The sequence below is a fragment of the Takifugu flavidus genome, chromosome 11 (genome assembly GCF_003711565.1).
Source record: "Takifugu flavidus isolate HTHZ2018 chromosome 11, ASM371156v2, whole genome shotgun sequence".
Taxonomy (NCBI): Eukaryota; Metazoa; Chordata; class Actinopteri; order Tetraodontiformes; family Tetraodontidae; genus Takifugu; species Takifugu flavidus.
In genome coordinates this window covers 6945310-6957797 of record NC_079530.1, presented here as the reverse complement: position 1 = coordinate 6957797, position 12488 = coordinate 6945310, and the positions used below count along the sequence as shown (strand labels likewise).

Here is a 12488-nt window from a genome sequence, read left to right as displayed (position 1 = left end):
GGAAAAGGATTGAGGGAGATTGATAGACTGGAGAGATCTACAGAGGCAGTGAAACAAATGAACGGTGCAACAGGTTGGAATTAGATCAACACTATCAAGCAGGCCAGATACAAGCCGTGATACCTGCGAGAGGGGGCTGGAGGATATGCGAGCGCAGGAATGACGGTAGTTTGTGTGTGTGTGTGTGTGTGTGTGTGTGTGTGTGTGTGTGTGTGTGCTGCTAATCTATTTATTTACCTGTCATTGGCTGCGATAATGGTTTTCATCCCTTCTCTGTCTCAGTCTATCTGGTGATGGGGGATTGGTTTTCGTGTGTCGTTTGATAATCAAACCTGAATTTTCTCATCAGACTCTAATCAGACCAATTACACGCGTGACGGAGAGCGTGGGCAGGTTGATGGTGGCAGGCGATAAGGATACATAGACACACTTTAGGATTAAGCGCTCTGTCTTGGGTACTGTATCTCCGCCTGTTATCGGGGACAGCCGTTCCTGACATGACCTGTCAGCGGTCATGCCAAAGGTGTCTCTCAACCACAAACATGCATCATCACGGCCACGTGCATCATGTTTACAACACGTTATGTGGCTGATACCAGACCTTTTCCAATTTTCAGCACTTTTCACCCCTTTATTCCTGTTTATTAGCACGTGGGGTGGTGTTTTACTTTTTATGATGTTGTTTGTGGTGCTGATCCATGCTACCCGTTGAGCCTCACTCACCAGAGGTTTGCCATCAGTTTGGTCATGGTGTCTCAACCTGCAAAAATGTTGCTCTGCAGTCATTAAGAGTAGTTAATCACCTTGTTGATCTTATATAGGGTGTTATCGATGACCTAAAGAGAAATGCTAACGTAGCAGTTAGCATGTCTGCTATGTTTTTAAATAGTCCTTTTGTGACGAACACCAGTCTTTATCTGAAATGTCATTTTTGTGTGTTTTATTATACAGGCATATGATGGCTTTGCCAGTCTTGGTATCTCCCGTCTCCTGGAACCATCAGACATGGTGCTGCTGGCCATTCCCGACAAGCTGACAGTAATGACTTACTTGTACCAGATCCGGGCTCACTTTTCTGGTGAAGAACTCAATGTTGTGCAAATAGAAGCCAACAGCAGTCGCAGCACCTACAAAGTGGGCGACTTTGAAACCGACACAAACGCCTCTATAGACCAAGACAAGTTCTATGCTGAGCTGGGTGACGTTCAGAGCCGGCAGGTCAACTCTCAGTCTGTCGCACCAGCCAGTGGCGAATCTAACGGCACTAAAACTGCTGAGGACGAGATCTTGAAAGCGGACTGTAAGGCTGATGAAGAAACAGCCACTTTAAAGACAGCAGGTCACCCGCAGTCCTCCCCTCCTGTCCCATCACCTCGCACTGTGGGGTTCATCGCAGCGGTGGATTCCTCTCAAGCAACACCATCGGGCCCTGGGGAGAGGGGGAGTTTGATAAAAGCCAACACTTTGGACCTCTGCGAGTTACCACGGATAGTGGAGCGGGAGATGGAGAAAGAAAAAGAGCAGGACGAGGTGGGACAGGAAACAAGCGAGGGCGCGGAGCCAGGGTCACCCAGTAGAAGAGGGCCTCCGACCTCTTCTTCACACCACCAGAAACTGGGCTTCTCTTACAACAGGGATGCTGATCTCATCAAAAAGAAGAGGGCCAGTCTACGTCACTCCGAGTCTGAGCCCGTCTCTGACACCAACAGTCCTCCAGTCGACCGGACGGACACACCTCCGCAACAGGTAAGCACCCACATTCAGGTGAACACATAATTAAATGTCACCAGAAACGGTTAAATAACATTGAAATGAAAGATAAGAGAATTTATGGCAGCAGTAATAACTCACTTATCAGTAAAAAGCAAAGTAGTAAACTTGGCTCAATTAAAGTAGGTGTAACTTATGGTGTGGCTTCTTTAAATGTGGATGATAAATGGACTCAACTATCTGTCTCCTAATTTTAAACCCACTGTGAAGCAGAATCCATCTGTGCGTCATGGATTCATTTACATTTTGTGCTGAAATCGGGTATTAAGATTACGACACAAGCGTAAAAGAATTGTTCAGGTTTTAATCCTTGCATTCTGGCTTTGATTGAAACTTTCACAGCCGCAATTATCAAAAGACAGATGTGGGGGGCCGTCCCTCGCCAGTCGTTAAGCTTCAAATCCCGTCCTCCTCGATTGCCACTGCAGAGGTGACCGCACCAAAATTCCCCCCTTCTGCATTAGATGTTGTCAGCGCCTGTCTTGTTGCCGAGGCCCCGACGCATCGAGGCTGGGACCTTAACATGTGGCAACAGTAGAAGGCGCCCAGGAGAACCCCGTGCTTTGACATTTCATTATATTTTTCATTATATTTCTCATCCCTTCAGTTGATGGCAGTTGGTGCCGTGACTGCTCAGGCGTGGCGATGCTTTGCACGGCGTACACCCCGTCTTGTCTGACACACACCAACACGCACCTGTACGTCTGTGTGCCTACTGCCACACACACATACTCACCCTCAATACACCGCTGGTTAACCCCAGATTACCGCTTCCTGTTTACAAGTCAAAAGGTCACGAGCCAAGCGGGTTATGACAGCTTTGATCCATTCTTAAGTCCCCGCATAGATGATGATGGAATGATGTTTCAGAGCGATAAACAGTATCACAGAACCAAAAATCCTGTTTCTTACTCTCATTTAACCACCAAAGATGGGATGTGTGTTTTCACTCAAATGTCATTTTTTTTATTACACCCAATTTAAAATATTTAATCCCTTGAGGGGGCGGGGGGTGGAAATCAACTGAAATGATTTAATGGACTGTAATTAGGTTTTTATTAGTTTAATCAATGGCTGACGCTGAACTGTGATTATTTTTTCTTTGAAGATCTTCCCTTTATAGCCCAATTATAAACACAACTACTCTGTAGGATTTCTTAAAAATAATATTTGCTGGAAATTAGAACTGACATTAAAATATAAACTTGTGTTTTGTCTTTGAAAGGAGCCGGCGCCTGTTCCTGTTACAAGTTTGTCTGCTGAGAAGGTGAGGGCTGCTGAGGGGAAACACATTTTTACCTTATTTAGGACACTTCTTTTGCCTAATATTGTAACAGAGGAACGCCACCACACTGATGACAGTTTTTAAAAAGCCAAACGGTGGATACTGTTGTTTAACGTCTTCTGTCCATCACACAGAGGGTGCTGTCTCGTCAGGAGGAGTTGAAAGAGCGAGCCAGGCTCCTCTTGGAACAGGCCCGCAGAGATGCTGCAGTGAAGGCCAGCAACAAGAACAACCCCAACCCAGCTGCCAATGCAGCAAACAGGACCACAAACATCAGTGACGTAAGTTTAAGTGATTTAAGTTGTCCTGGTCACATTTTGAAGGAGTCGGCCTCAGTTGTCAGGTGTTTGTCGAGAGTGGGAGGTCTGTCCTGTCCAGCGTTTGAACCATGTCCAGCTTACGCGTTTTACAGCATCGTCTCACTGTGCTGGAACAGCTAATGGGCTGACCACCATCCTCTTCAGCGCACTAAAGTCACTTGCACAGTTTGCTGTTCACTACACTGGCAACATGTTGGAAAACCCTTTTCAAACTGTCTCATTCCACGGCAGTCCCTCTTGTTGAACGATTTATGGAAAAGCTGAGAGAAGGAGAGGAGACTCTTCATGATTAACTTCTGCCCAGACTCACTTATGGGCCACTGAACGTCGCAACCTGAACGTGTCGGCAGGGAAACCGCTCGCTCCCTCTCTATAATAATCTCTCTCCTTCTCCCTTCTTGGTCAAACTGACATGGGAAAAATTGTTATGACATCCCAGCCAAATTTACTGGCCCCTTACCTTCCCCAAACTGAGTAAATGTTGTCCACAAACATCTGTCAAGAAAAATACATTCACGGTATAGTGGGGGGATGAGAATCGCTGTACCGTAGCAAACTAGACCAGAGAAGATGTGAGTAAAATTGCCAGGTCTGAACCAAGCACGCTCCACTGAACATAATATACTGTAGGGGAGGGAGGAGGCATGCTGATGGACCAGGAGTTACCCCAGGAAAGTGTTGTGGTCAAATCCTCAGTGACGCCTCCAAATATTTCAGGAAAATGTACTGTGAGAATTGTGGGGACAACAGATTTAAGGTTAAAATGAAATAAATACCCTTTGGTAATGAAATATCTGAAAAGCAGCAGCCGTGTGGCCCTGCAATGGCTGCTTGAATCCTTAAAGAGATATGTGCCCTTGAATTAGATGGTTTTTTTGAGTGTGTCCCTGCCTGTGTGTGTATTTATATGAATGTGTGTGTTGTCAGCATTATCCTGTGTGTTGGACATGCAAATGTGTGTGTTCATGTCTGCACGCCGGCTGCAGGAATGACTATTTCATCATAATCTGAGGAAATAAACGAACAGCTTCCAAGGACGGGTGGTGGTAAAAGTCTTCAGAGGGAAAAAAGCAAATTAAAAGAGTTTTCCCAAAGCTGTTGCTGTGCCGATATATTTCCTCAGTGACACAAAAAGGTCCTCCTCTGTCCCTTTTTATGCGGCAAGATGGCTGACTTTACTCAGATTAGCTCCTTTAAGTAGCCAGACCCAAACGTTTGCTTGTTTTCCCTCCCCGTCCTCCCGATTTTCCTACTCATTTCCAAGGACAATTGGTCAAGAACCTCCTCGCGCACACTTGCCCGTGCATACGCTGCTCCCGTGCATAAAGAGAAAGGAGGAGGGGTTCAAGGGAGATATTGAATTGTTTATACTTTTTTAATAGAAAACATTGATCAAAGGAATAAGACTGGCCTTGAGGCCAACGTGCTGATAATTGCTAGTGATTAGATTAGTTGATGTCTTGTTTTGATTAGCGTGTGTATGTCCGTGTTATCAGCTGGAGAGGCCCAAGCTTCTCCTGTTTAATTCTCCATCTGTCTAAGTAGGTGCTTTGTGGTTTAGCATGCATAAGGTATAATTTAATTCAATTAAAGGAGGCTTCATTCTTCCAGGGAAGTGGCTAATGTGGAGGCAAAAGAATGATTTAGGCTGAGTGAGAGGAGGGGGTTATGATAGCCGTTTCAGGGGCCTTGGGTTCAAAATGCAAACAACAAATCAGTTTAAAATGCATGGGCTGCACCGGCTAAGAAAAGTAATTTCTGCAGAAACTATGACACGTAATTTTAACTGCGATGATTAAAACCATCCACTCGACTTTGAAATGATTGTGATCAAGGTCAAGATTTATTTTATTTTTTTACTACAAACACATATACAGTTCTCAACACTAATATATACCACTGAAGAGTGTGTGTGTGCGTGTGTGTGTAGTCTTATTCTCCTAACCTATGCTCTCCCTCCTGCCAGCCCTAATTGTAGCCCGCAGTGACTGGCTCTTTCATCTAAGGTCACAGGTTCAGTTTTGTCTCTTTCGTTCCCTCTCTCTCTTCTGTCACTTTCTCTCACCCAGATGTCCCTTTTCCATCCATCCATTTTTTCAATCCATTCATTTTGTTTTTTGTTAAATTAGACTATCTTTAACAGTCCAGTCCCTGGCCTTCCTTTCCTCTTCTCTCTGACCATTTTCCAAGCAGCAGAACTAATGGTTCCAGGCCCCCCCCATAGGTGGCCTTCACAACATATCAGTAGTCACAGTGGAGATGTCTTGTAATGTTGTAATGTCATCACCCCTAGCCACAAGGAGCCAGATGGGTAATTAATGAGCTTTCCAAATATTGTCTTGAGCGAATACTTGATTCTTCTTATCCTCAGTGAAGATGTACCATTTTTTCTTGTCTCCCTTTCGCTCTTTTCATGGCTTCACGTGTTTTCTGTATTTGCTTCGGGTCTTTTCGGCTATTAGCTGATGAGAACAGTAATTTCACACCGGCCTGGCCAGGCTAATTATTAGGATCCACGCTATGTTTGGAAGAAGTGACTGTATGTGTTTTTTTTGCATAATTGGATGCACACACACATAATCCTGTGCGTTTTGTGCATGTCTGTTTCTTTCCAAATCTGCAAAAGTTTTTAACACCTGTGATGTATTATATTCTCTGTGTGTGTGTGTGTGTGTGTGTGTGTGTGTGTGTGTGTGTGTGTGTGTGTGTGTGTGTGTGTGTGTGTGTGGGAATGCGAAATGTTCTGGTATGCATTTGTGAACGAATGCAAATACCTCGTTGTTTTCCAGGTAGGAGAGTTCCCCTGCTCACTGACTCGTTGTGATTCCTATAATTGGGTCCCGTTTGATTTCTGCCGACTGGAGCCCCGGCAGACTCCTCCTCCCCTTCTCTTCTGCCACTTCCTTTCCTCTTCTCAGAAGTGGAGGGAACTCCTGGGTCTCTTCTATTGTGACCTGTGGGTGTTGTCATCTACTCCCATCTGCTGTCTGGCCTCTGATCTTGACTCGACTGCCTTGTTTTTCCTCTGTGCTTCCATTTTATTTCCATGCCTTCTGTCATTTTACTTCACTTCCTGTGAATGAACCTGAAAGTCATGGAAATGAAGTTTTTTTAGTCTTTAGTTTTTAGTTGTTTTTAGTCTTATGTGCTGCACTCTCTCTGTCTTAGTAAACACGGTATATGAAATAGCTACCTCACCATGGAAAGCTTTTTCCTTCAGTTTTTTCTAAATTTCACATACAGATTTCCGTTGCAAACTTTACTCCTAAATTAGCTCCAAGAATTGAGTTGTTCCTCTCACTGTGTTCAACGTTGTAGTCAAATTCTTCTTTTCTGCAGTTGATTATAGGACACAAGCACCAAATATTGGTAAAATGTCTGTTATAAAAATGCTAATACGGCCTTGTGCACCCCGCTCTCCTTTTGTGTCCACACTTTATCATCTCCCCCACCATCGGTGACCTCACTCTTTTTCTACTTTCCCCTCAGCAGTAATAGTTTTTCTTCAGGTCTCATTTCAATGTGGCTGCCGTATCTTTCTTCTCACTATGCTTCCCCCCCTCTTCTTTTCTCCTGTGTTGTCTCCCTCCCTTTTTTGAAGAATCTGCTCTAATGAAACCAAATAGTTTAGTGGGCAGTTTCTCCTGTCTGTGAATGTGCTCGAATTGGAGTGTGAAGGTATGTGTCGTGGCTGAATTGACTGGAGTGGAGATCAAAGGCACTCTCCAAATTGTGTGTGTGTGTGTGTGCGCGCGTGTGTGTGTCTGTGTGTGTGTGTGTGTGTAGGCCTGCTCGTGCATGTGTTAACAAGCAGCTCTCTCAGTTGCATCACAAGAGCTGATCAAGTCATCAGGGAAGAAATGGGTAATACACACGGACTTGCACGCCTCTTCTGAGCATGGGCCACTCTTGTTTTCACATGCCTCGTGTTCACGTTTGACCGAGTGGAAGTGTCAAACTCTTTTTCATGTCCGGGGTCTTCTTGTAGTCACATTTTATGGATGAAATCTTATTGGAATAATGATTAAAGTGCTTTGCAGATAAAATTCAAGTCATCTTGAACCTTCAAAGGGAGTAGATATTTGAGTAGAAATACCCTAAAGTTGCTTAAGACATATTTTAAGATAAACAAGAAGACACTGATTGAGCACCTTGTCCTGTACAGCTAAACATTTGAAATTGGCATGTATAGCTCCTATAGCACCATGCTGTCGACATCAGTCTGCTTTTTGTGTCCTTTTTTCCATGTGGAGTTGTAGGTTACCTTTGTTTTTTTGTCAGCCACCATCAAATGTTCAGCTCATGTTCTCTGTCTCATTTTCTTTTACTGCCCCCCCTTCTTTGTCTCTCTCTTCCACTCCCTCTCTCACTAGTAATTATCCTGTCTATGTAAAGGGCAAAACATTCCCATCTTCTTGGCCTGTCCAACTGACAAGCGCCTCCTGTCGAGGTTTGTGCCTGAATGTGTTGAGTTGTCTGTCTCCACGCTCCACATTACCTGTTCTACCTGTCTTAAAGTACAAGTCACCTTGTTAAGCACACACAAACACGGAGGTCTGAGGACAAATTGTTAATTCAAATGTGAAACCACAATTAAACAACTCCATATGTCAAATACACATGTATATTTACTCCTAAAAGGTCAGCTTGATGCTCCACAGTCGTGCCTTTGTCCTATGAATCTTAGCACGGGTTAAATTAATTAGCATTATTAAGTATTACTGGAATTATAATGACAGAATATGTATGCAGCCTGTTGCTGCTGCAGGGTCCACTTGCTTTAGATTACGTGGCTGTTGTATTTTGCGCAACTTATAACCTCTGTAAATTGTCGGCTGTTGGGAAAGCAAAAGCCTCGTTTAACCCAAATTATAGTCTTTTGTACGACGAGACAGCGAGCAGCTGCAATATTTCAATTTTTTTACCCAGGTTTTCAACCAAAAACTCAACTTGTAGGGTCTAAAATGCTCCAACCATCTCTTCCTGTTTTCATTACATGTGAGGGCAAATATGCAAATAAGTTGAAAACAATGTGTATGCACAGCACAGGTTGACACACGGAGTTCACTGAGACACACACCGTTTTGTCCTATCAAAGCAGGGACATCCTGGTGAGAGGCCAAAGTTTGGCACACACACACAGTTCCAAACCAGCTCCATGCTGATGTCTCAGATTTATATTTATGTACCTATAATGCAGACACACCCCTATCATGGACACACACCCGTCAAGCCATAATTAGGCCATGTCGCGGTTCTTTGATAGTCATGTACAGTAGCTCTTCTTTAATTCTTTATCAAATGCATTGATCGCTGTGGACCTCGCATGCTCATTGATCCACGCACTCTGTCTGGAGCCAGCCGATAAGCTCGCTCGCTCTCTCTCTCTCTCTCTCTCTCTCTCTCTCTCTCTCTCTCTCTCTCTTTCTCTCTCTCTGTTTTGAGTAATAAGGATTTTTTTTAAATTTAAGGTACCCAACTTCAGCGCATTTTGGTTAAAGACATCCTACCCATTATATTTCAGCGCAGTACTGCAGACTAATAATAATTCAGCAGAATATTGGCATGGAAATGTCAGATACTTAAGATGTTTATGTGAAAATATTTAGTCATCAGGTAGTTGAGAGTCAGTCCGTCAAGACTCCCAACATAGCTTTAAGTCCTCCCCACATCACAAATGTGTAACCTGGAATAAATATGGACGTATCTTTATTGTTGAACAGCTTCCTAGCTGAATCTGCATCGACTGTTTATCATTCTGGTGTTGGAAGCCACGATTGATGAGTGTGTGGTTACGCAGCCAGGTGATGGTTCGCTGTGTGCATACATATGTATGTACAGTATGTACCTGGACAAGATAGAGACCTAAAGCACCTCTTGACTGTGAATTAATCTGTCATGACAAATGTCTGGACCTGCATGACTGGTCAGCAGACTGGCTGGCTATCTAGGAGGTTGGCAACTCCTTTTAGATAGTGGTTTATGTGTGTGTGTGTGTGTGTGTGTGTGTGTGTGTGTGTGTGTGTGTGTGTGGCATCAGTCTGTACCCACGCCAGGCCTGTGCACATGACCAGTGGTGTGTGTCCTCCCTTCCACTCTCCTCTTGCCCAGAAAAAGAGCAACCAAGGTGACAACCTGCTCCCCCTGCTCATAAAAAAGCTTCCAGAACAGAGAGGGGTCCTCACCCCAACGTGAAGCCCATAGTGCAGCCTCCTGTCTCAGCCCTCCACTCAACCATTTATCCTCTCTTCTCTAGGAACCCAGTAGACAAAGTACATGATTGTTCCGGCTGTCGCCATGCAAAGAAGAGAAGTCTCTTCTCCTCCTGAGTTTCCATTCTTGGAGCACTGGTACACAGTGGCCACCAGCTGATGGGCTTTCTGTCCTCTTCTTCTTTCATCCTGACTTTGATCATGTGCAGCAACAGCGCAGTTGAGCTCGGGTCTTCTCCATTCTTTGCTTGTTGTCACCTTATGTAGTAAAACCGAATGGCTTCACGCTTTTTAAGACTCCAACCTACGATCCGCCACTTTCGTGGTAAACAAAGCATTGATTTAATGTCCACTAGAGGGCGTTTCGTCACCAACCATCAACAACCCTCTAATAAAAACGTGAAATAAGATCGTACAAGGCAAAATGTCAGGGTGGGGAATATTGTATACCAGAACAAAAAATGTCAAAACCTAGTTTTAAAAAAATGGGTAAAATAAGAGTTGTTTCGCCACAGGTTTTGTAAGTTTTTACATGCCACTGGGCATTCCATAAGTTCTAAGCTCCAGCATGTGCACGCACCAGCTAACCACATGCCCTTATTTTCTAATCAGCAACTGCGTAGCTGACCAAACTAGGCACTACTCGGATGCATTTTTCGTTGCGTTAATCCTAGCCTCTGGGACAGACAGTCGTTTTCCCATTTCCTGTCCCCAAAATGGCTGACAACAATAATTCACTGGGACATTTTGGTGTGTGCGTCTGCATATGTGTGTACATAGATATATAAAATATTCACCACACACTCCCACTTAAATCGGTAGTTGTAGCCACATCTCTAAAGGCCAGATTGGATATCTAAACCAGCATAGCTGCAAGGTGCTTGTTATCATGTTACATTTATAAAGGTTGGATGACTGAATATAAAACAGTAATTAAGAAAGGGGAAACAGAAAGAGAGGAAGATGGCCTAATGACAGAAAATCATGATTCAAAGTCAGTTGTTAGTTTTGTTTTCAGTATAACACCATTAGAGGCTTCCGACAACTCAGTTCAGTCGTTTATTAGCCAAATGAAACATTGGCTAACTTTCAAACTCATTCTCTCACTCTCCACATAACTCTTTATCTTTCCGTCTTTTCCACTCTTTCTGTCTCTTTATCAGTCTCTCTCTAAGGTGTGTTCCCATCTCCCTGTGGGCGTCCCATTGGGCTTTCTCAAACATACACACACACACACACACACACACATACACAGAGTGCATTAGGGTTGCTGTCATTTACAATACAGCCCCATTGTCCCACCTTAACAATAGCTACAAACAAACAATTGACATGGAAATGGAGAGATGTAGCTCATTAGCGGGCTCTGCTTGTTTTGTTAATGGATAAATAGGCGGCTTCAATAGGCCAGCCCTAAAACCCCTGCCTCAATATGGAGAAGACTGATTAACAGGAAACAACGGGGAGGGAGAACAGTGACGGAGAAATGCAGCTTCACACTCCCCTGGGTCATCATGTGGTTCTGGATGTCTCCAAGAGTTGCGGTGCGATGTTTAGAATGTGAACCTGTTGTGTGTGTCTGCGACTTCATGCAGAATTCATGCAGAGTCGCTACAGTTGCAGCTCCACTTGAATTTAGTTTCATCAGATTACGTTTCTTCTCTTGCAACATTACTGCAGCAAACTCTAGAGGCCACTTTCATACGTGCGGAGATTTTTTAACTTCTCCGGCAGTCGTGCCCTTTCGTGGGCTCCACTCTGAGCGTTTGCCTGTGTGTTTTCCGCCGGGTCACCGTGAGTTAAGTTTTAGTTGACATCATCAAGGTTTTCTGGGAGCTCGTATGTGGTGGCCTGTGCTATCAGCAGGATCAGATTGAATGGGCCTGGAAATGACATTTCTGCCATTACTCTGATGGTTACAGCTCAATATTGTATATCTAGTGGCCAGCGAGTTTGTCTAAATGTATCCGTCTATTCCCAGCCTTATAATGCATTTTGTATACATCAATTTAGATAACAGAACATGTTATATTTGTTGTATGTGCTGGTAGTAGATGCATATAACAAGATGTATTTGTTCTTTTATAATCAGATAACCAAAAATTGTGGCACTATTTGAATTTAATTATATAAAAGTCAGATTCCTAAATGGAAATGACCAGCTTATGCATGGAAAGCATAAACTTCAGAACAGGAACAATATCACTTTTCATATTCTGTTTCTTTTTCATTCATTTTTCTGGTTCTTCTCAATCTTTTAGTTGTAATTATAAACTTCTCTGGGTTGGGAGAACCCCGGATTCTTCCTCATTTACCTGCTCACGGAAATAGGTTTCTTACCGTTTTCATTGCTTTGTGCAGGAGCGGGACGCGGAGCGGCGGAGACAGCTACGAGAGAGAGCCAGACAGCTGATAGCCGAAGCACGATCCGGAGTCAAGATGTCTGAGATGAGCCTGCTGGACACGTCTGGAGCAGAAAGAGGCAAAAGCAGCAGGACAAGCCCAGTTGCAGGTCAGCACACCTCCCTTACAAATGCACGCCAGTCAGCGGAATCTCACGTAAAGCCTTTGTTTTTGCCTAATATTAATATCATATTGAACAAGGAAAGGTCACGCTAGCATGTGTTTGACATTGGCTGACTTTCTTCATCCACACATTCCCATTATGCTCTCTAAAGTGGTTCTCCATAATCCTCAGAGGAAACCAAAATGTTACTTGACAACAGCCATGGGTCTGAAATCCAACACCCTCACATTTGCAACAGCAATTTACCCCGTGACTCCCCTCTCGTCTCATTCGGCCAGTAATTGTTAATCAACAGAACACGTTGTGCGACCAAATTATACTCAAAACACCAAACACTTCTAATAATGGCTCACAGGGGCAGCGGCCGCCGCCAT

The 12488-nt window shown here is 44.0% G+C and overlaps 1 protein-coding gene across 9 annotated transcripts in view; it reads left to right on the top strand.

Annotated features, from left to right (window-relative positions):
- ehbp1 (EH domain binding protein 1) overlaps nucleotides 1-12488 on the top strand; it is an 88684-nt gene that overhangs the window by 44703 nt on the left and 31493 nt on the right. For all 9 annotated transcript variants that reach the window (XR_008952658.1, XR_008952657.1, XM_057047419.1 and 6 more), the window contains 4 exons: nucleotides 952-1746; nucleotides 2996-3037; nucleotides 3190-3336; nucleotides 11949-12099. Coding sequence is in view for 7 of the 9 variants with exons in the window: in XM_057047419.1 (XP_056903399.1) it covers nucleotides 952-1746; nucleotides 2996-3037; nucleotides 3190-3336; nucleotides 11949-12099 (1135 nt within the window). In the remaining 2 variants the exon portion in view is untranslated. The remainder of the gene's footprint in view (nucleotides 1-951; nucleotides 1747-2995; nucleotides 3038-3189; nucleotides 3337-11948; nucleotides 12100-12488) is intronic.